Source organism: Eleutherodactylus coqui, chromosome 7, assembly GCF_035609145.1.
Source record: "Eleutherodactylus coqui strain aEleCoq1 chromosome 7, aEleCoq1.hap1, whole genome shotgun sequence".
NCBI classification, from domain to species: Eukaryota; Metazoa; Chordata; class Amphibia; order Anura; family Eleutherodactylidae; genus Eleutherodactylus; species Eleutherodactylus coqui.
In genome coordinates, this window is record NC_089843.1 from 223,977,430 (window position 1) to 224,002,944 (window position 25,515).

A 25,515-nucleotide genomic window follows, 5' to 3' on the forward strand; every position below is an offset into this window, starting at 1 on the left:
GATGCAGTGGACTCTACAAAGAAAACATTAGGCAAGTCACGTAACTTTACAATCACATCATACCTTTGCTGTGTGTCATTTCCAGCAACTCCTTTTGGAACAGACACATCCTGCAATACATTTTTAACACCGAGTCACTCAGTTCTGTCAATGCTGCACAGTTATCAGTCCCTGGGATGGTTTGACCACTCCGCAGACTTATCTTTCAGCACTGCAGCTCCTCAGGATACATCGACATTGGACGCAGTTCACATTAAGATCGTGGAACTCCCACCACCCTTTGCTCAGAGGCTTGGCTGCTTAAACTGCTGACCAGCAGATGGTGTAGAAGGCTGCATCCTCTCCCTCTCACAACTGCGAGAAGTATGGGAAGTCCTTGTCCAAAGCAAACTATTTTGCTCTTCGCATTTAACAAGTTCAAACAGTACTGTTTCATACAAAGTTTCAACATGGATAAGCACAGTCTTACCACTTTCGGGACCTGTCTTGAGGAATGGCAGCACCTCAGACATAACCTTGGAAACCACCTGGTTTGAATCCAGTTCTATCACCTATCGGATTTCACCCACCAGAAATTCATGTGTCCTTATCTTTACTCACTGGTCTCCTAGCCAGAAGACACGGAGGTGCACATCGATCCACAGTGAGGCACCTCCAGCTAAAGTTCTTTTGCTTCTTTGCAACAGCTATCTGCTCTTGATGTTTGTTGTCCACGGCAACCGCACTCTGTTCCATTTGCCCTCCAGATGAATCACACCTAAGGACTGTCTACCCCTATCAGATTCATGGCTTTCTCAACCAACACAAGCTCATTGTCTCAGAGAGAATCACTCTCAGATACATTAATAGACAGTATCATACAATCTGCACATGGTTGGCGCATGTTACACTGCACACATATATATAAGCAAAACACATACTTTGCTTTGTGCTTAAGGTACTAGGTATAGGATAGAGTAAACTCTTACCATTATATCCATCCAGGGTGTCAACCTAGGGGCAGTCTATAAGCGCACTCTCGCAGGTCCTCTCTCAGGGGGACTAGCCTCCGAGTTCGGTAGGTCTGGAGGTTTTATTCTCTCCAGGCACACACATACAGACGTTCTGTTAATTAGCTGCAGGCCATCTCTTATCCTACACTGCCACATTACCTTATGCTACAAGGGTTTGCCACAACCCCGTTCCCCATCTGTTACTTTTGTTCCCCAGATGTACTGGCATTATTCCCGCACAGTGGTCTCTAAAATGTGATTTAAGAAGGAAACCTTTTCTAAACCTGAATTGCTTTATGCATAATAAGCTGTAAAAGGCTTATTGTAATTTGATTGGACGCTGAGGGGGTGAGGCGGGCACATGATCAGCCTATATCATGTTTGCTATATAAGATGTATTCAATAAACATGCTTCAGAAGAGGCCTGAGACACCCAACTGTGTCATGCATTGATAAAGCTATGACCCCCATTAAGTATCGCCTAAATTACTAAAGGAGTAAAGGTGGCTGCCCACCAGATGAACCTCCCCATCTTCAGCAGGCTCAGCCCCTAGACTAAGGTTTATGGGAAGTGTCACAGCACTTACGCAAAAGCAGAAGGATCTAATTGTTAGATTTCAACAAAGGCAATAAAAAAGGAAGAGGTCGATTAAAGACAGGAAACGGTTACAAATTAACATTCTTTTTAACAAAATTCTCATTTTAATCTGAATGCCGTAACAGCAGGTAGAGGCACAAAGCTCCTTTCCTTCCATCATCCCTGGTTGGTGTGCGACATCCAAGATACAACTCTATTGGATCCAGTGTTCTGAAATGCCAGGCAGCGCTGGCATTCTACATCGGGCACTCACCCTTCACCAACAGGCAACATCAATGGTTTGTAAAACTGCAAGGAACAACTAATCTAATACTTCCGACAGAACGGCTTTTATACGTTAAATCAACTTTAATATTGTAGCATTTTACAAGGCAGAGCACATCAATAAAAACCCTTCAGATTCATTTACATTAAAACACTGAGATCTTCAATAACGGTGTGCAAACCGATGGTCGCTGGGTCGGCTTTGTCCTCCAAAGTTTCCTCCTTGAGTTCCTGCAGATGCCGGCGCTTCTTGAGTGTTTTCACTTTTATGAAAATTACTGCGCCAAGAGAGAAGAAGAAATGAGAGCGGCACCAAAATCCTTTCAGTTGGTTTCTCGCGCTCCGTTTTTAGTAGTAATGCCGCGTTTGGCAGAGTTTTTGCTGGCGTATTTTTTAAATTCTGAGGCAGTAGGCAAATCAAAAATGCACTAGAAACTTATTTTCCCTTTTTTTGTGGCGTTTTCCTCACTTTCGGTGCTCTTTTTGGATCCATGAAGTTTTTTTTCTAGGTTTGGCGTTTTTCAGGCATTTTTTCCAAAGGCTTCTCTATAGGAAATAAAAAAAATGCATGAAGAAAAAAAACGTTAAAAATGTGTAAATTTAAAAAAAGAAATAAAACGTATGAAATTCATGGTGTCTTTTTTACTATTGAAAAAAAAAGTTACAGAAGAAAAAGGTGCAGGAAGGAATCCTCAGGTGGGGGGGGGGGGGGTCACAGAGATCTGATGGGGAAGGCAGACCTTTCTGCCATGGATTTGCATTAGCGGCTGCGGTCTATCGCTACGTGGATTGGCGTCTTTAAATATGGCTGACCGTGTGCCGATTTCCTGATGTAGCTTCTGCATCAAGAAGTGGCATGTGGCCCCTTTTGTTCACACCTTAGACCTGAAATCTGCGCCGTACAGAACGTGGCGTGGATTTCTATTTCTTATTTGCCGCGGATACAGTGTGGAACCCATGAGGTTTCCATGGCGGATCCAAGGACCCGGGGTGGCGGCACACAGAGGTTTCTGATTTTCTAGAACTATTAAGCCCTTTCTTTGCCACGTCTTCCGGTAAAACACACCGGCCGGATGCTCGCTCTAAGTCAATATAGAAATATTAACCGCACTACAAACGGTACTTTTTGTGGCCTTTGCTTCCTCACTTCTGGTGCGTTTACTCGGTTTCGGAGTTTTTCCCATAATGCTGCTTTCTATGCGGCTTTTTCAGGTGTTTCATCAGAGATTTTCTATAGAGGAATATTGCAGGGAAAAATAAAGCTGTGAACAAATTCCTGGCATTCCTGAAAAACAACAGAAAACACCACAAAAATGCCAGAAACACCACAAAAAAAACACACTGGGGGGGGGGGGGTTGTTAACGGCGATCTGACGCCAGTCTTCAGCAGCAGTGTGCTGGGGAGCCTACCAAACTTACGAAAAGTTATACATTTGACACATCGATGGCAAGTCTTGTGCGCCAGATAAGCCAGCCTACGCCAACTTTGGTCTGGCACAGAATTGCGGTATCATTTGCAGTAATTATAGTACAGCTGTCAGTCTCTGGGAGGCCACGGCCATTTTGCCAAGCAATGCTTGCTTTTCATCAAAAGTGGCAAGTTTGGCAGAAAAATGGAACTTTGCCAAAAGAATCCCCCCTCCCCCATATGTGAAAGAAGTCTGACATGCAAACAGGAATTATACCCATCCGGTTAAAACCAAAGCTAGCGCACTAAACTGCTCTCTAAGGGAAGACCGCGCATTCTGCTAAAGCCCTTCATCCTCCGCCAGATAGGTGATGGCGCCGATCATCGGCCGCACCAGGCAGATACAGATGTTGGTACAAAAGGACTTGTATAAAATGCATTGAGAAATGCATAAAAATGTGTTTGTTGGCATTTTTCCAATTTAACAACATGTTTTTTTTCTGCTATTTTCAACTGCTATAGAGGAGCCAATTAGAAAGGTGCTAGAAAAAAAAGAAACAAAAAACCCCACCCCCAGGGGTTGGCCTGAGTGACTGCCTGTCATATTGCAGTATGATGTAAGGCTATGGTATTACATCGTACTGCAGAAGAGATCAAAGCATCACATGTTGTGGTCCCCGAGGAGGACTTAAAAAAAAAAAAAAAGAAGTTAAAACAAGATCAATAAAGTTTTACTAATTGTAAAAAAAAAAAAAAAGTAATAAAAGTTTAAATCACCCCCTTTTGCTATATCTATAATAAAAGAATCTAAACCATAAAACAAAAATACATATTTGGTATGAGAGTTGTGGTGATTAGATGAACGGTTTTGTCACCGGAGGCCCTAGAAATGGTTCCCCCCCCCCTGGCCTATAAGAGGCTCTCGGAGGCTCCTTGTGTCAAGTGACCTCTTCTTCCACTTGTAGAGCTTGTTGGCCACTAGACTCCTCAACGGCGCAGAGAAGAGATTTCACCCAGTTACCAGAGACTGAGAGGGGCGCATTATTGGGATGTGAGAAGCTGGTTGGTCGTATTGATGAAGTGTCCCCCACTGGCTGTTCTAACCAGACTGTTAGGAGATGTTGGGACCAATGGATGGGGGCACACAAGGTGACTGGGCTCAGGACGTCCCCGACAGACCATCAGTAGAGAGGAGCATCTGACCAGACTGTTAGGAGGTGTTGGGACCAGTGGATGTGTAAGGGTACACGAGGTGGCCGGGCTCAGGACCCCCAACAGACCACCAGTAGAGAGAAGCCTCTGACCAGACTGTTAGGAGGTGATGAGGCACAAAAAGTGACTGGGCTCAAGACGCCCCCGACACACCACCAGTAGAGAGGAGCGTCTGATCGTCCGTCAAAACCAGCAGCTCCAAGTGTTTCATTGTCCACCATCCAGTGAAAGGTGATGCCGTTGTTACACCCCTGTGTCTGTCAGAACTATTTCCAGGCACTTGGATAAAGGACATTTAGTCTCAGAGCACTGTTGACACCCATTTGCATTGAACCCAAGTTTTATTTGGGCATTGATGATGGCTATGTTCATGTCTGAAGACCTTGGGGTGAGCACCTCAATTCCGTCTTTGCTGTGAATTGGCACACTTCCCCAACTTCTAATGTGATGTCTGGGAGGGGGAAAATCACACAGCAGTCGGTCCCCCCTAGTAGTGGTACACAGGACAATGACAGAACAGCGATATGTTCAGGATATCCTGCAGCCACATGTGTTCCTCTCATGGTGGCTTCCACTGCAACACTTCCGCGGTTGCCAGATTTATTGCCAATAGACCATGTGTGGGACCATCTGGGATGCCAACTCAAACAGACTATGAGTTTGCACAATCTAGAGGCAGAATTACAGCAAATGTGGACCAATATTCCACAAGATACCATATAGATCCTGTACGTCTCCATGCCCACCCGTATCACATCTTGTAACCAAGCTAGAGGTGGTACATCAGGGTACTAGAGCCTCCATGCCCCCGTATCACATCTTGTAACCAAGCTAGAGGCGGTACAACAGGGTAGTAGAGCCTCCATTTCTATCCGCATCACATCTTGTATCCAAGCTAGAGGCGGTACAACAGGGTACTAGAGCCTCCATTCCTGCTTGCATCACATCTTGTATCGAGGCTAAGAGGTGATATAACAAGGTACTAGAGCCTCCATGCCTGCATCACATTTTGTATCCAAGCTAGAGGTAGTACCACAAGGCACTAGAGCCTCCATGCCCACCTGTATCACATCTTGTATCCAAGCTAGAGGTGGTACAACAGGGTACTAGAGCCTCCATGTCTGCCCATATCACATCTTGTATACAAGCTAGAGGTGGTACAACCGGGTACTAGAGCCTCCATGCCACTCGTATCACATCTTGTATCCAACCTAGATGTGGCACCACCATCACACTAGAGCCTTCATTCATGCCTGCCTGTATCACATCTTGTATCCAAGCTAGAGGTAGCACAACAGGGTACTAGAGCCTTCATGTCTGCCTGTATCACATCTTGTATACAAGCTAGAGTTGGTACAACAAGGTACTAGAGCCTCCATAGCGGTCCGTATCACATCTTGTATCCAAGCTAGAGGTAGTACAGCAGGGTACTAGAGCCTCCATGCCTCTCGTATTATCTTGTATCCAAGCTAGAGGCGGTACAATAGGGTACTAGAGGCTCCATGCCCCCCAGTATCACATCTTATATCCAAGCTAGAGGCGGTACTACAGGGTACTAGAGCCTACATGCCCCCCAGTATCACATCTTGTATCCAAGCTGGAGGCGGTACCACAGGGCACTAGAGACTCCATGCCTGCCCGTATCACATCTTGTATCCAAGCTAGAGGCGGTACAACAGGATACTAGAGCCTCCATGCCCTCCTGTATCACATCTTGTATCCAAGCTGGAGGCGGTACCACAGGGCACTAGAGCCTCCATGCCCTCCCGTATCACATCTTGTATCCAAGCTAGAGGCGGTACCACAGGGTACTAGAGCCTCCATGCCCACCTGTATCACATCTTGTACCCAAGCTAGAGGCGGTACCACAGGATACTGGAGCCTCCATGCCCACCTGTATCACATCTTGTATCCAAGCTAGAGGCGGTACAACAGGGTACTAGAGCCTCCCTACAAGGGGTCAGTTCCCCACAATGAATGATGCTTTTGCTCAGATAGTGTAATCCCTTATATCCACATTACAATCACACATGGAAGCTTTGATTCCTTCCAGACGCTCGATTTGTTTTTAGTTTTCCAATGAATGTATATGCCACACGGATGAGGTGCAAACACCCTGGAACAGCCGTCTGTCTATGGATTCTGGCTTGGCTTTCAATCCCCAGTCATTGTTACATTGACTTGCAGGAATGCTGCCTTCCAATAGGTGGCGCTGCAGAGGTATTGTTCCATCTTCCCTATTTGCATATTACCCAGAGGAGCGAGGATGACCTTATAAGTCTCCTCACTCACCTAGGTGTCTCCCTAAGGAGAAAAGATAGGGTTCCTGTGCCATACATGTCCAATCGGTACTGATTGCACCTTCAGGGCTATAGAGAATAGGGCAGCATGCGTCTCTCCCCACCGTAGATGGCGCTGTGATAACTGCCAAGCATTTCACAACGCCCATAAAGCATAGTGGAGAGAGCTGCATGCCAACCAGGGGCCCTTCTGCTGATACTCCGGGGTCCTGGAGGGGAGTACACAATGCACGATTCCTGAGCTCCCCTCTCCGATAAGCCACAGACAGACCGGCACCTCTCTATCCAGGCGCCAAAAATGGGACGCAAAAAGTGGCCCGATTTATAATCCGTGCAGAGATCCCAGAAATTCCAAAGGGGTCACATACTTTACTGGTAACGGTGCGTTTTGCTTCCACGTCTACCTTCAAACATTTTACATGGATCTATTTTATGGTGTTTGGCGTACCATTAACCCCTCAGTGGCGAAGCACCGCTATGACTCACCTCATTAACCCGACTGTCACTAATCCTGCATAAAGGTGCAAGTCAGGCCGGCGCAAGAGCGGTGTTTGTCCGAGCATAGTCAGCTTAAAAGAGGGAGGGACTACACAGAATAATTTTCGCACAGTTTGCGTTGCCGCATACACCATTCTAATCCAATTTACGGACACAAGGTTTCTGTTGCAGTAACCGGGGACAGAAGGCAGCTGACGCCTCTTGGATGACGTTTGGGGGCGGTTTTTTTTAATGCAGAGAAAAGAATTCGGCTTTTCAGTTTATTTTGCAGACATGAAAAACAGACGGCAAATGGAAGTAAAAACAAGGAGAGAAGGACCGAGTATGGAGGCCAGACGCAGGGAGAGGGATCAGGTTTTGTGGATGTAGCTCCGTCCACGTGACTACTTACCCGTGGACTCCTCCTTTAGTCCCCGCTGCTGGTCCAGAGGCGCCCGGCAATTCTCGCTCACCTTTTGAAAAGGTAAAAGAAAGCCACAATGAGCTACAAGAGGTTGTGTAACCAACAAGCTGATCTACGGCCATCCCCACCAGCTCCATCAGAGGACTGCCTCGCCTAGACTTATGTATGAGCCACTGACAACCAGATCTAGTATCCGCTCTGACTGCAGAGGTTTGTATTCCGCTGTCTGTACATGACTTGCAGTGTGACGGTGGTAGGAGCCCTCAGCTAAGCTGCGGTTTCTGCACTTGTACGCCCCAAATCCAATTCCCGTGACCTCACAGCGCCGGTCCTCCAGAACGCCACCGACTGTCTGTTCGCTGTCTCTAACACTATGTCCTCCCTCTACCTGAAACTGAATCTCTCAACAACTGCCCTGCTGGTGTTTCCACCCTCCACTAACCGACCTCCTCCTGACATCTCCATCTCAGTGTGTGGCGCCACCATAACTCCCAGCATGCCCGCTGCTTTGGGGTCATATTTGACTCCGATCTCTCCTTAACCCCCTACATCCAATCTCTGTCCCGAACCTGTCAGCTGCACCTCAAGAACATCGCAGGAATCCGCCTCTCACGCCACAGACACGCTAAAAACACTCACCATCGCCCTCATCCACTCTCAGCTCGATTATTACAACTCGTTGCTGATCGGCCTCCCCTGCACCAGACTCTACCCCCTCCAACCCATCCTAAATGCGGCAGCCAGGCTCATCTTCCTGGCCAGCCGCGACTCGGATGCCTCTGCCCTGTGCCGGTCACTACACTGGCTGCCCGTTAAATACAGAATACAGTTCACACTCACCACCCTCGTCCACAAAGCCCTCCACAGTGCAGCGCCCCCCTACATTGCCTCCGGCTATCTCGGCAATCCCTGACACACTAAACTTCAGGTGTGCTCTAAAAATGCCCCACTTCAAGGAGGCATACCATATCTCCTAAACCAAACCCCTCTGTACTCAGCCTGATAACATGCTCTCTGACCTACTGACTGTAATCCCTGCTAGCCGCCATCAACCGCCCCTGCAGTCACACTGATTCAGCCACTATACGGTCTGACTATTGTCTATATGTATAGCATCCACACATCTCCACCTCGCCAAACCAGGCACCTCTCCATCCCCTTGACCTTCTGTAGCCCCCATTATCTGTAGTATGTAAGTTCGTTGGAGCCCCGCACCCCTACTGTCTCCTTCAGCTGATTACCAGATGTAACCATGGTCTTGTTTTTAGTTCCCCTGTTTTATAAGTGCTGCAGAATATGTTGGCGCTGTATAAAGATTATATGAATGCCGCCCCTTTCTCATTTACCAACCAAAAATCATCAAGAAATGACATCACAACATAGGAAAAGCACCAATTCTAAACTCACAAGTACCGATGCAGAAATGGCTTTTGACCGAATTAACTGGTCATGCATGAAATTCGCACTCCTAAATTTGTTGACCTGATCTCGGCTATTTCCTCTCCCCCACACGCTCGACTTACATTAAACGGAACTGTCCCCCACTTCTCAAATACGGAATGGAGTTAGGCAAGGCTGCCCTCTTTCACCCTCTGTTTATTTTAACGATAGACACGCTAATTCACGCACCAAAACCCCTCAGCTGAAGGCATTAAAGTACGAGACGGGCAACACAAAATAGCCACACTTGCAGATGACCTCCTCCTTATCCTACGGAACCCTGACAGAACTTTTTCCTCCCTCCTCCACACATTTGAAATGCGAAGTACTTGGAATCTCAACTACTCCGACAGACAGATCCTCGATGGAAAACAAACTCCTGTTTAGGTGGCAGCAAACGTCTCTGAGATATCTGGGAATTAAAATACCAGAGAGCCTACAGGATGCATATACTTTGAATGGCATTGCCCTCCTTAGAGCCAGACGTTCCCAGCTTCAGTCACTCGAGCTGCACAGACTCTTATCGGTTACCGGCAGCACCCATCTGGCTACCCGCATCTTTATTTAGTGAACTAAAATCCCTTTTCTTTAAGTTCCTATGGAAATCGCGGGAGGTGAGACTAACTTACAGAACTATTATGGCCACATACAGGCAAACCATATAAACAACTAGCTGATATAATAATAATAATAATCTTTATTTGTATAGCGCCAACATATTCCGCAGCGCTTACATAGACAGGGGGATACAGAAAGACAAAAGTACAGACATTACAGAACCACGGTTACAATCGTAATCAGCTGATGGAAACAATAGGGGTGTGGGTCCTGCTCCAACGAGCTTACATACTACAAGTAATGGGGGGATACAGAAGGTAAAGGGGCTGGAGATGTGCACGGTGTGGGGGGGTGGAGATATGCACAGTATGGAGAGGTGGAGATGTGCAGGGTATGGAGAGGTGGAGATGTGCCCGGTATGGTGAGGTGGAGATGTGCACGGTATGGTGGGGTGGAGATGTGCACGGTATGGTGGGGTGGAGATGTGCACGGTATGGCGGGGTGGAGATGTGCACGGTATGGCGGGGTGGAGATGTGCCCGGTATGGGGAGGTGGAGATGTGCCCGGTATGGCGGGGTGGAGATGTGCCCGGTATGGCGGGGTGGAGATGTGCCCGGTATGGTGAGGTGGAGATGGGCCCGGTATGGAGAGGTGGAGATGTGCCCGGTATGGTGGGGTGGAGATGTGCCCGGTATGGTGGGGTGGAGATGTGCACGGTATGGTGGGGTGGAGATGTGCACGGTATGGTGGGGTGGAGATGTGCCCGGTATGGTGGGGTGGAGATGTGCCCGGTATGGTGGGGTGGAGATGTGCACGGTATGGTGGGGTGGAGATGTGCCCGGTATGGTGGGGTGGAGATGTGCCCGGTATGGTGGGGTGGAGATGTGCCCGGTATGGTGGGGTGGAGATGTGCCCGGTATGGTGGGGTGGAGATGGGCAGGGTATGGCGGGGTGGAGATGTGCACGGTATGGCGGGGTGGAGAGGTGCACGGTATGGTGGGCTGGAGATGTGCACGGTATGGTGGGCTGGAGATGTGCACGGTATGGTGGGGTGGAGATGTGCACAGTATGGCGGGGTGGAGATGTGCACGGTATGGTGGAGATGTGCAGGGTATGGTGGGGTGGAGATGTGCAGGGTATGGTGGAGATGTGCAGGGTATGGCGGGGTGGAGATGGGCATGGTATGGCGAGGTGGAGATGTGCACGGTATGGCGAGGTGGAGATGTGCACTGTATGGGGGGGTGGAGAGTGAGGGATGCTATACACACAGACAATGGTCAGACATTTAGCTGTGTGACGGCAGAATCGGTATGACTGCAGGAGCGGTTTATGATGGCTAGCAGGGATTGCAGTCAGTAGGTCAGGGAGCATGTTATCAGGCGGAGTACAGAGGGGTTTGGTTTAGGAGATGTGGTATGCCTCCCTGAAGAGGTACATTTTTAGAACACGCCTGAAGTTTTGTGATATACCCGGCTTCGCCCGAGTTAATTTGATACAGGTGTTTACATGTTCTTTGCACAGACAATTTTATGAAGTCAAGGTAGAGGAACCGAGGAATAAAATATGTATACATATAGAGGAGCGTTAGATTCTCCTCCGGCTGCATCTACCGATGTCCCTCTGTAGAATGTTCCACCCCTCCCACTCTCCTCATTTAGAACCTAAAGAATGCTCGCGCTAAATTTCAAGCTTGTACGACACAGGGAAGTTACATAGGAGTCCACTTACTTTTGCAATTAGCGTTGAATAATCGAGGTGTGACCCCTTTACTTTTTCCATTTAGGAACTAAGAATGGTCGTGCAAAATTTCATGTTTGTATGACAGCGAGAAGTTAGAGAATTAGATTAGGTACATTACATCGGGATGCCAATACTTTTGCAATTAGCAGTGAATTTTCAAGCTGTGACCCCTTTACTTTTCCTATTAATGACCTAAAGAATGGTTGTGCCAAATTTCATGTTTGCACGACTTTGGGAAGTTAGAGAATTAGATTTGGCACATTACACAGGGGTGCTAATACTTTTGCACTTAGCATTGAATAATAGTTGTGACCCCTTCACTTTTCCTATTTAGGACCTAAAGAACGTTCGGGCCAACCATATGGTCACGCTTGGTTGCTACTACATGCAGAATGAAGGTCAAGTAGCAGACTGCTGATTGGCCGACAGCTTGACAGCTAGCTCCGTTATGTGAACTTACACCAACGTTTCCACTGGCCAACATCTTCCTAATGTTAGAATCCCCTGAATGAACCAGGCATCTCATGGGGAAATGAACTGGAAAGGAGGCAGTGACTATATGGTGGACAGACTAGGGGCTTAGCCACAAACAAGTGGGGCGCCCTTTTCGGGGTGGTTACTGTTCTTGCAGGTAGTATGTTGATGCGTATGTGGATCTACCAGTGGCATTTATGTGCCATTAAACAAGATTGTAATGATCTGGCGGCTGGCAGTATTTTGAGTGTCCTGTCTGCAAGGATATGGTATTGGATACAGCTGTGCTTAATGTATTACGGTTATATAAACCTGCCTACAAAGAAAGGACACCCGCTTGGGTGGTTTATATGTGGTGATCTACTTAAGATGTGCTTTAAGGGTTTTTGCTTTTCAGTAATATAATTTAGAAGGGGCTGCCCCACAAAACCCACCATTCTCCATCCACTGTAACAAGTATGACAACCTCTGGGTAACCCCATATGAATGGGGCAGCAGTCACACCTGCAATCCTTTCTTCTAAGTGACTGCTACAAATACCTGAAGGGCTGTCACAGTACAGAGGGATCAGCCCTATTCTCATCCGCACAAGGAAAGACTAGAAGCAATGGGATGAAACTGAAAGGGAGGAGACATAGATTAGATATTAGACAGTGAGGGGATCAATGAGTGGAACAGGTTGCCACGGGAGGTGGGGAGTTCTCCTTCAATGGAAGTGTTCAAACAAAGGCTGGACAGACATCTGTCTGGGATGATTTCATGATCCTGCACTGAGCAGGATGACCTCGGAGGACCAGATGACCCTGGAGGCCCATTCCAACTCTAACATTCTGTGATTCCGTGATCACTGTGATTCTATGTTCACTTGGACTTGGCTAACCTTGGCAGTCCCATAGAGATGAACAGAGCGGCAGTGCGCTACTCCAATCATCTAATCAGGTCCCCCCACCAGTCAGATCCTCACCAACTAAACATCTGTCACCAATTGGCAGGACAGGCCATAAGTTGCTTCCGTGGGACAAGCCCTTTAAGCTGCCCATAGGCAAAGAATAATCATTGACCCAAGTGGTAGATTTTGGATAACACGGTTGACCAGCCTTTTATGTGAAATGATCAATGACAACTGGAAAAATGTCAGCCATGGTTGGGAAAAAATACAAGTGCGTGGCATGGGCGATCAAATCCGGCTGATCTTTTGCCGCTTGGCACAGGTCTACTCAGTTTAACCCCTTAAGGACCAGGGTAATTTTCAGTTTTTTGCTGACATATAGAGCTATTTTTTATATCTTTTTTAATTGATGTTTCTCCGTTTTTTTTTAGCTTTTTTTAACTTTGTTTTATTTATCAAACAATCATACAATGCGAGAAACAGTAGAGTATATAAAAGACCAATAAATCAATTCTGTATTCTACAGTAATCTGAGCATTTACATTTATATAGATTTTATGTTTTTTCTTTTTACTGCATTTCTCAAACTAAACCTGCAATAAAAGTCATGTGACCAAAACATCACAACTTGTGCTGGTTTTACTTCTTAATCCCAAAAATCAGAGGGGGTATAAGGAGAGGGGGGGGGGGGGGAGGAGGGGATTATTCTGGGATCAATGTGGGGTTTGCGTCGAGCCGTGAGCCCCAGATTTTCTGGAGTTTGTCTGGGCAGCCTCTATGCTGGTAAATAACTTTGTGAAAGGGATTCTAGTATTGACCATGTGATTCCAACGTGATCCCGAGGGCCGCTCCACAGCCATCCATCGCATAGCTACTGATTATTACTCCTTTAAGAAAATACATGCATATCTTGGCCAGTGCTCCTCCATCAGTAAACCGAACAAGATAGTTTTAGGGTCTAAACTCCTCCTAAAAGGAGCTGGTAGGAGCGGGTTTATAAAAGTCGTGATAGAAGACCAGAAATCATCAACAAACGGGCATATTCTGGTTGAGGACATCTGTGGCATGAGTTCGGAGAGATTCTCCCCATCTTAAATAACCGAACAGGCGTTAGATATGTTTGATATATTGTATAAAGCTGTATCAATTTATTGTTAGCAGCAGGGAACTGAGGTGGGATTCAATAACATCCGACCGATCCTCGGGGGATAAAGACGGGATCGAAGATTTCCATTTATCGTAAACAGGAAGCAGGTTATGGCCGGTCTTTGCAGAGAGTAGATGCGTGTAAAGTGTTGAAATTAAACCTTTAGGTCCTTGGGATATGAGAATGCTGATTGTAGGATACTTTGAGATTTGGGTAGAAACGGGGTAATTGGGTATTTAATGCGCGGCTTAATTGAAAAGATCTAAATCATTGAAGCTGTGGCGCTTGCAGGGTCTCGCACAGGCGGGTAAATGAGGGGAATATGTTATCTGTGTATGCATCGCCCAATGTCAGGATTCCTAAATCAATCCCATATGGAGGGTCTGGTATGGATTGTAAGGATAACAAACTGGGGATGTTCCACAGAGGGAGTATACAAATCTCAATCTGCCTGCGTGGCCCGGCCAACATTAATAGGATTCCATCGTAACCATCTATGAATGGGAAGTGAAACTCCTCTGGAGAAGGAGGTGGGGATAGGACGACATCCGATGGACCCATGGGTTTTTAAGAACATCAGCTTTTTCTATGATAAGATGGTTTCCTGCGGGCCTATTATATGGGGACCGAATTGTTGGATGCAAGAGAAAACTGCTTTCCGCTTGGCTGCCATGCCTAAACCTCGCACATTCCAATGACATTGGTATATATAAGAAGGTAGGTCAGACTCAGAGGCCTTAGATAAAAGAGCAAGTTGCAAACTCTAAAATATGTATATCAGCACAGACTAATACAATAATAATCCAATATACAGCTAACCCCGACATCCCAGCGGCTAATATCCTACAGGAAGGTCAGCTAAAACAGAGGAGCTACAATCTTTACTTAAAGTAGCGGATGTCGTGAGTAGGGGGCATTCCAGGGGCCCAAGGGATATTGGCTTTCCAGCTGTGACTGCAGGGCATGGCGCCTGGCTGATGCCGTAGCACCATACAAACCTAACAGAGAACGTATTTATTAGTAGCCACAACAACCGCAGCCATATCGGCACATAGACACCACCAGCCATAGGCCAAGGATTAAGATGCCTTAGTCTCTGCATCAACCTAATCGAGGTCCATGCATGTGTAAGGCAGAGTAGTTACTCATTGGTAGGTCCTTACAAAGGGTGCATACGGAGCCACTCCGAGGCCTCCGCGGGCAAATGCAGAAAAGTCACCTTTCCATCTGCCATGATGCGCAGACGCACCGGGTAGGGCATAGAGTAAGGGATACCTCTGTCCTTACCTCTATAAAGGCGGCCCTCCGCTTCTGCAGACCCGCTGTTATTAATATGGATATCAGAGAGTTATTATGTTTGGGAGGGCCTTTCAGTCTGGCTTGACGTAGGGCTGCATCTCGATCCCTGCAGCTAGGAATGGCCGCGGAGAAGCTGCCGATGCGGGTGGTTTCGCTGGAACGCGATGAGCCCTCTCCACCCCAAATGAGGCGGAGGAATTGTCGTCTCCCAGTGTGGATTGTAACCAGCTCTCCATAAATATTTCAGGCTGTGACCCGTTTTTTCCGGAAGGCCTATTATGCGAAGGTTATTGTGTCATGAGCGATTCTCCAGGTCATCGGTCTTAGATTGACAGAACTCTGTCTAATTGCTTTCTGTGCGGCTACAGGGAGTGGGCGCACGGTATCCTCTAGATAGGAGACGGCCCCCATTTCTTGCATCGACCGCTCACGTTTTGTAGATCTTGACTCAGCAGGGTAACATCTACTTTTATCTCCTCGGTTTTCCCTGTGAGGGAGGATTTGCACGTGTTAATGGACTCTAAAATTTGGCGCATAGTGGGCTTCGTTGTCGTTCATTTGAGTAGCCCGTCCTGTGCGTGGTGCGTGGTCAGGTGTTTCCGTTCGGGCTAACTCTCCATTTTCGGCCGCAGCGGAGCCCTTTGCTCGTGCGCTCATGTTGGTTGGTTATAGAATAGGATTGTCTGTCAGGAAGCGCGTTACCGCACCAACACACGCTACTATAGCAGGGATATAGGAGATCTATAGGTTCATTCCATTTGCTTGTTAGAGGAGCAAATTGTGGCCAGTCCAAATGGCGCAGGAGGCTAAAGTCCCAAGGCTCAGCGGGGTCCGCTATCGCTGAGTCAGGATAGTAAGTCGGAGCCACAAGTCGCATTTAGTGGTCTCAGCAGGAAGTCTTATACTGTAGTATGACAATAAATCAGCGAGTCCGCTATCTGCAATATATTCAAGCTGGTAAATTATAAATGCTGCTGTAGAGAAAAAAGGGGGGCGGCCCAAGAGGCCGCAGAAAGTCAGACCCAACAGAGAGGAGTCCTGCAGTTCCCCAAACCACGGGGGGTCTGTCCAAGTAATATGTACCCGTGCGCAGCGGCGGCAGCTGGAATACCCTTTCTGGGCTGTTAGTTTGGTGTCGAGGCCGGGTAAATCTCCTCACCCTGTTTAGAAGGCTCCCCTGAGAGCTCACCGCGCCACTTGGCATCTAGGGTGCCAGCTCCTGCACCTCCGTGCCTGTGATGTATGTCCCGGCAGCATTCACTGGCACTGCCCGCGGCAGCTTTATACAGGATCCCTAAGCAGAAGACTCCCCCTTGGGTCAGCGTAGCACACTGCTGGGGTCTGCAGATACTTGGCGCTGTGCACCAGCGGTACTCGCAGCAGGAGGCCTCAGCCAGTCGAACCCCGATGCTCTGGACCGGCGAGTGCAAGCCTGCAAGATGCCAGATGTGGACAGGCTCCACACTGGCCTAAAGTCCTCCTTGATGGCCTCAGGGGAATCCACTTCGGCTCCGAGCCAGGAGTGTGCAGTGGGGACTAGGCGAGGGTCTCAGCGCTGCAGAGCATTCAGCATCGCAGAATAGCAGGATTCTAAAGATCTGAAAGTCACTCAGTCCCAACTATCCATCTTGGTCGCTCCCCCCCCCCTTCCATTTTTTAGGTTTAGTTTTATTGGAGGTACAAAACTTAAAAAAAGGATCCTTTAAGAATTTAAAGCAGTTTTTAAAATCAGCATATTTACACAAAAAAAAATAAAATAAGAGAACGGGTTCCTTTTTAATATAATATGTAAAGTTTTGGATTACGGGCGCATGCGGCGACAGTTTCGATTGGCGGTGGGGGGGGGGGGGTGGGTCATTTTTTCTATATATTTTTATGTTATTCTGCTTTTTCTCTCTTTTCACATATACCCCGGGGCACTCACACGGTCTTTTTGGTTCACACTCTTCCGCTGTAGCTGGGCTTCCCTCCCACCAACCTGCTTGGTCTGGCAGGTTATGACCCCTTTACATGAGTTGATTCTCATTTGAGGTCATCGCTAATTCATTCGCAGTCGTTCTCCCTTGTGTCGTGTAGAGGGGCGGATCACTGCTCAGAATCTCTCAGCGCTTCACGTCCCCATGTACGCACGGAGCGTTTACACATAACCAGAAGTCAGCGAGCCGGCGAAGACTTACGCAGGCTGCAACTGAGCGACTAACGGACAGTGCATGAGGGCTCGCGTTTACAGGCAACGATCATGGCGCACTCATGTGAGTGAACTCTCAGCGACAATCGTTACGTGTAAATGGGCCTTTGCTGGTAGGATTGCTGCCATGACGTTTGCAAGCAATGAAAATAAAGGTGTTCACACTGCAGTCTGCAAGTTAGGCTGCCTGTCCATGGGCGTTTTTGCATTGTGTTTCCCGCGGCGATAGTCCGGAAGCAGGAAACGCAATGCATGCTTTCCATAGTGTTGCTATGGAGAGCACCGGCCCCCTGTCCACAAGCGGAGAATCATAGCGACTCTCAGCTCGCGACAGGCAATTTGCAGCATGCTGCGAATTGCCGCGATTCTCTGCAGTCAGCCTGTCACATAGGCTGACTGCGGAGATCCGGCTGCAGGCTCCTTCTGCTGGGCGGCAGCTCCTGGGGCGGAGATCTGTCGAGGGATACCGCAATGCCCGTGGACAGGGGCCTTACTAGCAGCACATTCCCTTTCATCCATTGTGATGGAGCTGATGCAGCACTACAGGAACGGCCCAGCCATTACCGGGACTGGAGGACTAAGCTAAACGACATCATCTTGCCCCAGCGTTGCCATCACCTGGTCTCACACGCTCCTCTTCCATCTTACGGCCATGATCGCCCCAGTCACGTCCATCTCTAAAATGTTAAACAGAAGATTCAGATAATTGAAGACATAACTGAATACTTTTTTCTTGTTAAAGGTAACCGGTCACCTCCCTACAGCACCACGAGCCGAGTTACTGCACGGCGCTGCTGGAAGAGCTGCCGGGAGCCGGGGGATGGCTGTTATACCGGACTCTTCATACAAGTCTATGGGAGAACTGCCGGGGGATGGCTGTTATACCGGACTCTCCATACAAGTCTATGGGAGAGCTGCGGGGAGCCGGGGGATGGATGTTATACCGGACTCTTCATACAAGTCTATGGGAGAGCTGCAGGGAGCCGGGGGATGGCTGTTATACCGGACTCTTCATACAAGTCTATGGGAGAGCTGCCGGGGGATGGCTGTTATACCGGACTCTTCATACAAGTCTATGGGAGAGCTGCAGGGAGCCGGGGGATGGCTGTTATACCGGACTCTCCATACAAGTCTATAGGGTAGCTGCCGGGGGATGGCTGTTATACCGGACTCTCCATACAAGTCTATAGGGTAGCTGCCGGGGGATGGCTGTTATACCGGACTCTCCATACAAGTCTATGGGAGAGCTGCCGGGGGATGGCTGTTATACCGGATTCTCCATACAAGTCTATGGGAGAGCTGCGGGGAGCCGGGGGTTGGCTGTTATACCGGACTCTTCATACAAGTCTATAGGAGAGCTACAGGGAGCCGGGGGATGGCTGTTATACTGGACTCTTCATACAAGTCTATGGGAGAGCTACAGGGAGCCGGGGGATGGCTGTTATACCGGACTCTTCATACAAGTCTATGGGAGAGCTGCGGGGAGCCGGGGGATGGCTGTTATACCGGACTCTCCATACAAGTCTATGGGAGAGCTACAGGGAGCCGGGGGATGGTTGTTATACCGGACTCTTCATGAAAGTCTATAGTAGAGCTGCTGGGAGCAGGGGGATGGCTGTTATACTGGACTCTCCATACAAGTCTATGGGAGAGCTGCCGGGGGATGGCTGTTATACCGGACTCTCCATACAAGTCTATGGGAGAGCTGCTGGGAGCCGGGGGATGGCTGTTATACTGGACTCTCCATACAAGTCTATGGGAGAGCTGCCGGGGGATGGCTGTTATACCGGACTCTCCATACAAGTCTATGGGAGAGCTGCGGGGAGTCGGGGGATGGCTGTTATACCGGACTCTCCATACAAGTCTATGGGAGAGCTGCGGGGAGCCGGGGGATGGCTGTTATACTGGACTCTTCATACAAGTCTATGGGGGAGCTGCCGGGGGATGGCTGTTATACCGGACTCTTCATACAAGTCTATGGGGGAGCTGCCGGGGGATGGCTGTTATACCGGACTCTTCATACAAGTATATGAGGGAGCTGCCGGGGGATGGCTGTTATACCGGACTCTCCATACAAGTCTATAGGAGAACTGCCGGGAGCCGGGGGATGGTTGTTATACCGGACTCTACATAAAAGTCTATGGGAGAGCTGCCGGGGGATGCCTGTTATACCGGACTCTACATAAAAGTCTATGGGAGAGCTGCCGGGGGATGGCTGTTATACCGGACTCTTCATACAAGTCCATGGGAGAGCTGCGGGGAGCCGGGGGATGGCCGTTATACCGGACTCTTCATACAAGTCTATGGGAGAGCTGCTGGGAGCCGGGGGATGGCTGTTATACCGGACTCTTCATACAAGTCTATGGGAGAGCTGCTGGGAGCCGGGGGATGCCTGTTATACCGGACTCTTCATACAAGTCTATTGGAGAGCTGCCGGGAGCCGGGGGATGCCTGTTATACCGGACTCTCCATACAAGTCTATAGGAGAACTGCCGGGAGCCGGGGGAAGGTTGTTATACCGGACTCTACATAAAAGTCTATGGGAGAGCTGCCGGGGGATGGCTGTTATACCGGACTCTTCATACAAGTCTATGGGAGAGCTGCCGGGAGTCAGGGGATGGCTGTTATACTGGACTCTTCATACAAGTCTATAGGAGAGCTGCCGGGAGCCGGCTGTTATGCTGGACTTTTCATACAAGTCTATAGAAGAGCTTCCGGGGAGCCGGGGGATGCCTGTTATACCGGACTCTTCATACAAGTCTATTGGAGAGCTGCCGGGAGCCGGGGGATGCCTGTTATACCGGACTCTTCATACAAGTCTATTGGAGAGCTGCCGGGAGCCGGGGGATGCCTGTTATACCGGACTCTCCATACAAGTCTATAGGAGAACTGCCGGGAGCCGGGGGAAGGTTGTTATACCGGACTCTACATAAAAGTCTATGGGAGAGCTGCCGGGGGATGGCTGTTATACCGGACTCTACATAAAAGTCTATGGGAGAGCTGCCGGGGGATGGCTGTTATACCGGACTCTCCATACAAGTCTATAGGAGAACTGCCGGGAGTCGGGGGATGGTTGTTATACCGGACTCTACATAAAAGTCTATGGGAGAGCTGCCGGGAGCCGGGGGATGGCGGTTATACCGGACTCTCCATACAAGTCTATAGGAGAACTGCCGGGAGCCGGGGAAGGTTGTTATACCGGACTCTACATAAAAGTCTATGGGAGAGCTGCCGGGGGATGGCTGTTATACCGGACTCTTCATACAAGTCTATGGGAGAGCTGCTGGGAGCCGGGGGATGGCTGTTATACCGGACTCTCCATACAGGTCTATGGGAGAGCTGCTGGGAGCCGGGGGATGCCTGTTATACCGGACTCTTCATACAAGTCTATAGGAGAACTGCTGGGAGCCGGGGGATGCCTGTTATACCGGACTCTTCATACAAGTCTATAGGAGAACTGCTGGGAGCCGGGGGATGGCTGTTATACCGGACTCTCCATACAAGTCTATGGGAGAGCTGCCGGGGGATGGCTGTTATACCGGACTCTTCATACAAGTCTATGGGAGAGCTGCTGGGAGCCGGGGGATGCCTGTTATACCGGACTCTTCATACAAGTCTATAGGAGAACTGCTGGGAGCCGGGGGATGCCTGTTATACCGGACTCTTCATACAAGTCTATAGGAGAACTGCTGGGAGCCGGGGGATGGCTGTTATACCGGACTCTCCATACAAGTCTATGGGAGAGCTGCCGGGGGATGGCTGTTATACCGGACTCTTCATACAAGTCTATGGGAGAGCTGCCGGGGGATGGCTGTTATACCGGACTCTTCATACAAGTCTATGGGAGAGCTGCAGGGAGTCGGGGGATGGTTGTTATACCGGACTCTCCATACAAGTCTATGGGAGAGCTGCGGGGAGCCGGGGGATGGCTGTTATACCGGACTCTCCATACAAGTCTATGGGACAGCTGCGGGGGAGTCGGGGGATGGCTGTTATACCGGACTCTCCATACAAGTCTATGGGAGAGCTGCGGGGAGTCGGGGGATGGCTGTTATACCGGACTCTCCATACAAGTCTATGGGAGAGCTGCGGGGAGCCGGGGGATGGCTGTTATACCGGACTCTCCATACAAGTCTATGGGAGAGCTGCTGGGAGTCGGGGGATGGCTGTTATACCGGACTCTTCATACAAGTCTATGGGAGAGCTGCGGGGAGCCGGGGGATGGCTGTTATACCGGACTCTCCATACAAGTCTATGGAGAGCTGCCGGGGGATGGCTGTTATACCGGACTCTTCATACAAGTCTATAGGAGAACTGCTGGGAGCTGGCTGTTATACCGGACTCTCCATAGAAGTCTATAGAAGAGCTGCCGGGAGATGGCTGTTATACCGGACTCTCCATACAAGTCTATGGGAGAGCTGCCGGGGGATGGCTGTTATACCGGACTCTTCATACAAGTCTATAGAAGAGCTGCCGGGAGACGGGGGATGGCTGTTATACTGGACTCTTCATACAAGTCTATGGGAGAGCTGCTGGGAGCCGGGGGATGGCTGTTATACCGGACTCTTCATACAAGTCTATGGGAGAGCTGCTGGGAGTCGGGGGATGGCTGTTATACCGGACTCTTCATACAAGTCTATGGGAGAGCTGCTGGGAGCCGGGGGATGGCTGTTATACCGGACTCTTCATACAAGTCTATGGGAGAGCTGCCGGGAGCCGGGGGATGGCTGTTATACCGGACTCATCATACAAGTCTATAGAAGAGCTGCCGGGAGCCGGGGGATGGCTGTTATACCGGACTCTTCATACAAGTCTATGGGAGAACTGCTGGGAGCCGGGGGATGGTTGTTATACCGGACTCTTCATACAAGTCTATAGGAGATCTGCTGGGAGCTGGCTGTTATACCGGACTCTCCATAGAAGTCTATAGAAGAGCTGCTGGGAGCCGGGGGATGGCTGTTATACTGGACTCTCCATAGAAGTCTATGGGAAAGCTGCCGGGAGCCGGGGGATGGCTGTTATACCGGACTCTCCATAGAAGTCTATGGGAGAGCTGCCGGGAGCCGGGGGATGGCTGTTATACCGGACTCTTCATACAAGTCTATATGAGAGCTGCCAGGAGCCGGGGGATGGCTGTTATACCGGACTCTTCATACAAGTCTATAGAAGAGCTGCTGGGGGATGGCTGTTATACTGGACTCTTCATACAAGTCTATAGAAGAGCTGCCGGGAGCCGGGGGATGGCTGTTATACCGGACTCTTCATACAAGTCTATGGGAGAGCTGCCGGGAGCCGGGGGATGGCTGTTATACCGGACTCTTCATACAAGTCTATGGGAGAGCTGCCAGAAGCCGGGGAATGACTGTTATACCGGACTCTTCATACAAGTGTATGGAAGAGCTGCAGGGAGCCGGCGGAAGGTTGTTATACCGGACTCTTCATACAAGTCTATGGGAGAGCTCCCGGGAGCCGGGGGATGGCTGTTATACCGGACTCTCCATACAAGTCTATAGAAGAGCTGCCAGAAGTCGGGGAATGACTGTTATACCGGACTCTTCATACAAGTCTATGGGAGAGCTGCCAGAAGTCGGGGAATGACTGTTATACCGGACTCTTCATACAAGTCTATGGGAGAGCTGCGGGGAGTCGGGGGATGGCTGTTATACCGGACTCTTCATACAAGTCTATAGAAGAGCTGCCGGGAGCCGGGGGATGGCTGTTATACCAGACTCTTCATACAAGTCTATGGGAGAGCTGCCGGTAAGCAGGTTGTTATACCGGACTCTTCATACAAGTCCATGGGAGAGCTGCTGGGAGCCGGGGGATGGTTGTTATACCGGACTCTTCATACAAGTCTATGGGAGAGCTGCCGGGGGATGGCTGTTATACCGGACTCTACATAAAAGTCTATGGGAGAGCTGCCGGGGGATGGCTGTTATACCGGACTCTCCATACAAGTCTATAGGAGAACTGCCGGGAGTCGGGGGATGGTTGTTATACCGGACTCTACATAAAAGTCTATGGGAGAGCTGCCGGGAGCCGGGGGATGGCGGTTATACCGGACTCTCCATACAAGTCTATAGGAGAACTGCCGGGAGCCGGGGGAAGGTTGTTATACCGGACTCTACATAAAAGTCTATGGGAGAGCTGCCGGGGGATGGCTGTTATACCGGACTCTTCATACAAGTCTATGGGAGAGCTGCTGGGAGCCGGGGGATGGCTGTTATACCGGACTCTCCATACAGGTCTATGGGAGAGCTGCTGGGAGCCGGGGGATGCCTGTTATACCGGACTCTTCATACAAGTCTATAGGAGAACTGCTGGGAGCCGGGGGATGCCTGTTATACCGGACTCTTCATACAAGTCTATAGGAGAACTGCTGGGAGCCGGGGGATGGCTGTTATACCGGACTCTCCATACAAGTCTATGGGAGAGCTGCCGGGGGATGGCTGTTATACCGGACTCTTCATACAAGTCTATGGGAGAGCTGCTGGGAGCCGGGGGATGCCTGTTATACCGGACTCTTCATACAAGTCTATAGGAGAACTGCTGGGAGCCGGGGGATGCCTGTTATACCGGACTCTTCATACAAGTCTATAGGAGAACTGCTGGGAGCCGGGGGATGGCTGTTATACCGGACTCTCCATACAAGTCTATGGGAGAGCTGCCGGGGGATGGCTGTTATACCGGACTCTTCATACAAGTCTATGGGAGAGCTGCCGGGGGATGGCTGTTATACCGGACTCTTCATACAAGTCTATGGGAGAGCTGCAGGGAGTCGGGGGATGGTTGTTATACCGGACTCTCCATACAAGTCTATGGGAGAGCTGCGGGGAGCCGGGGGATGGCTGTTATACCGGACTCTCCATACAAGTCTATGGGACAGCTGCGGGGAGTCGGGGGATGGCTGTTATACCGGACTCTCCATACAAGTCTATGGGAGAGCTGCGGGGAGTCGGGGGATGGCTGTTATACCGGACTCTCCATACAAGTCTATGGGAGAGCTGCGGGGAGCCGGGGGATGGCTGTTATACCGGACTCTCCATACAAGTCTATGGGAGAGCTGCTGGGAGTCGGGGGATGGCTGTTATACCGGACTCTTCATACAAGTCTATGGGAGAGCTGCGGGGAGCCGGGGGATGGCTGTTATACCGGACTCTCCATACAAGTCTATGGGAGAGCTGCCGGGGGATGGCTGTTATACCGGACTCTTCATACAAGTCTATAGGAGAACTGCTGGGAGCTGGCTGTTATACCGGACTCTCCATAGAAGTCTATAGAAGAGCTGCCGGGAGATGGCTGTTATACCGGACTCTCCATACAAGTCTATGGGAGAGCTGCCGGGGGATGGCTGTTATACCGGACTCTTCATACAAGTCTATAGAAGAGCTGCCGGGAGACGGGGGATGGCTGTTATACTGGACTCTTCATACAAGTCTATGGGAGAGCTGCTGGGAGCCGGGGGATGGCTGTTATACCGGACTCTTCATACAAGTCTATGGGAGAGCTGCTGGGAGTCGGGGGATGGCTGTTATACCGGACTCTTCATACAAGTCTATGGGAGAGCTGCCGGGGGATGGCTGTTATACCGGACTCTTCATACAAGTCTATGGGAGAGCTGCCGGGAGCCGGGGGATGGCTGTTATACCGGACTCTTCATACAAGTCTATGGGAGAGCTGCTGGGAGCCGGGGGATGGCTGTTATACCGGACTCTTCATACAAGTCTATAGGAGAGCTGCCGGGAGCCGGGGGATGGCTGTTATACCGGACTCTTCATACAAGTCTATGGGAGAGCTGCCGGGGGATGGCTGTTATACCGGACTCTTCATACAAGTCTATGGGAGAGCTGCTGGGAGTCGGGGGATGGTTGTTATACCGGACTCTACATAAAAGTCTATGGGAGAGCTGCAGGGGGATGGCTGTTATACCGGACTCTCCATACAAGTCTATGGGAGAGCTGCCGGGGGATGGCTGTTATACCGGACTCTTCATACAAGTCTATGGGAGAGCTGCCGGGAGTCGGGGGATGGCTGTTATACCGGACTCTTCATACAAGTCTATGGGAGAGCTGCCGGGAGCCGGGGGATGGCTGTTATACCGGACT

General features: G+C 49.8%; 1 protein-coding gene across 1 annotated transcript in view; it reads right to left on the reverse strand.

The window, feature by feature from the left end:
• Window positions 1-1,918: 1,918 nt before the first annotated feature.
• Window positions 1,919-25,515, reverse strand: part of LOC136573217 (scaffold attachment factor B2-like) — a 74,702-nt gene continuing 51,105 nt past the window's right edge. Inside the window, 3 exon segments of the mRNA XM_066574499.1 lie at window positions 1,919-2,400; window positions 7,664-7,724; window positions 18,029-18,087. Coding sequence (XP_066430596.1) covers window positions 2,376-2,400; window positions 7,664-7,724; window positions 18,029-18,087 — 145 coding nt within the window. The 3' untranslated portion in view covers window positions 1,919-2,375.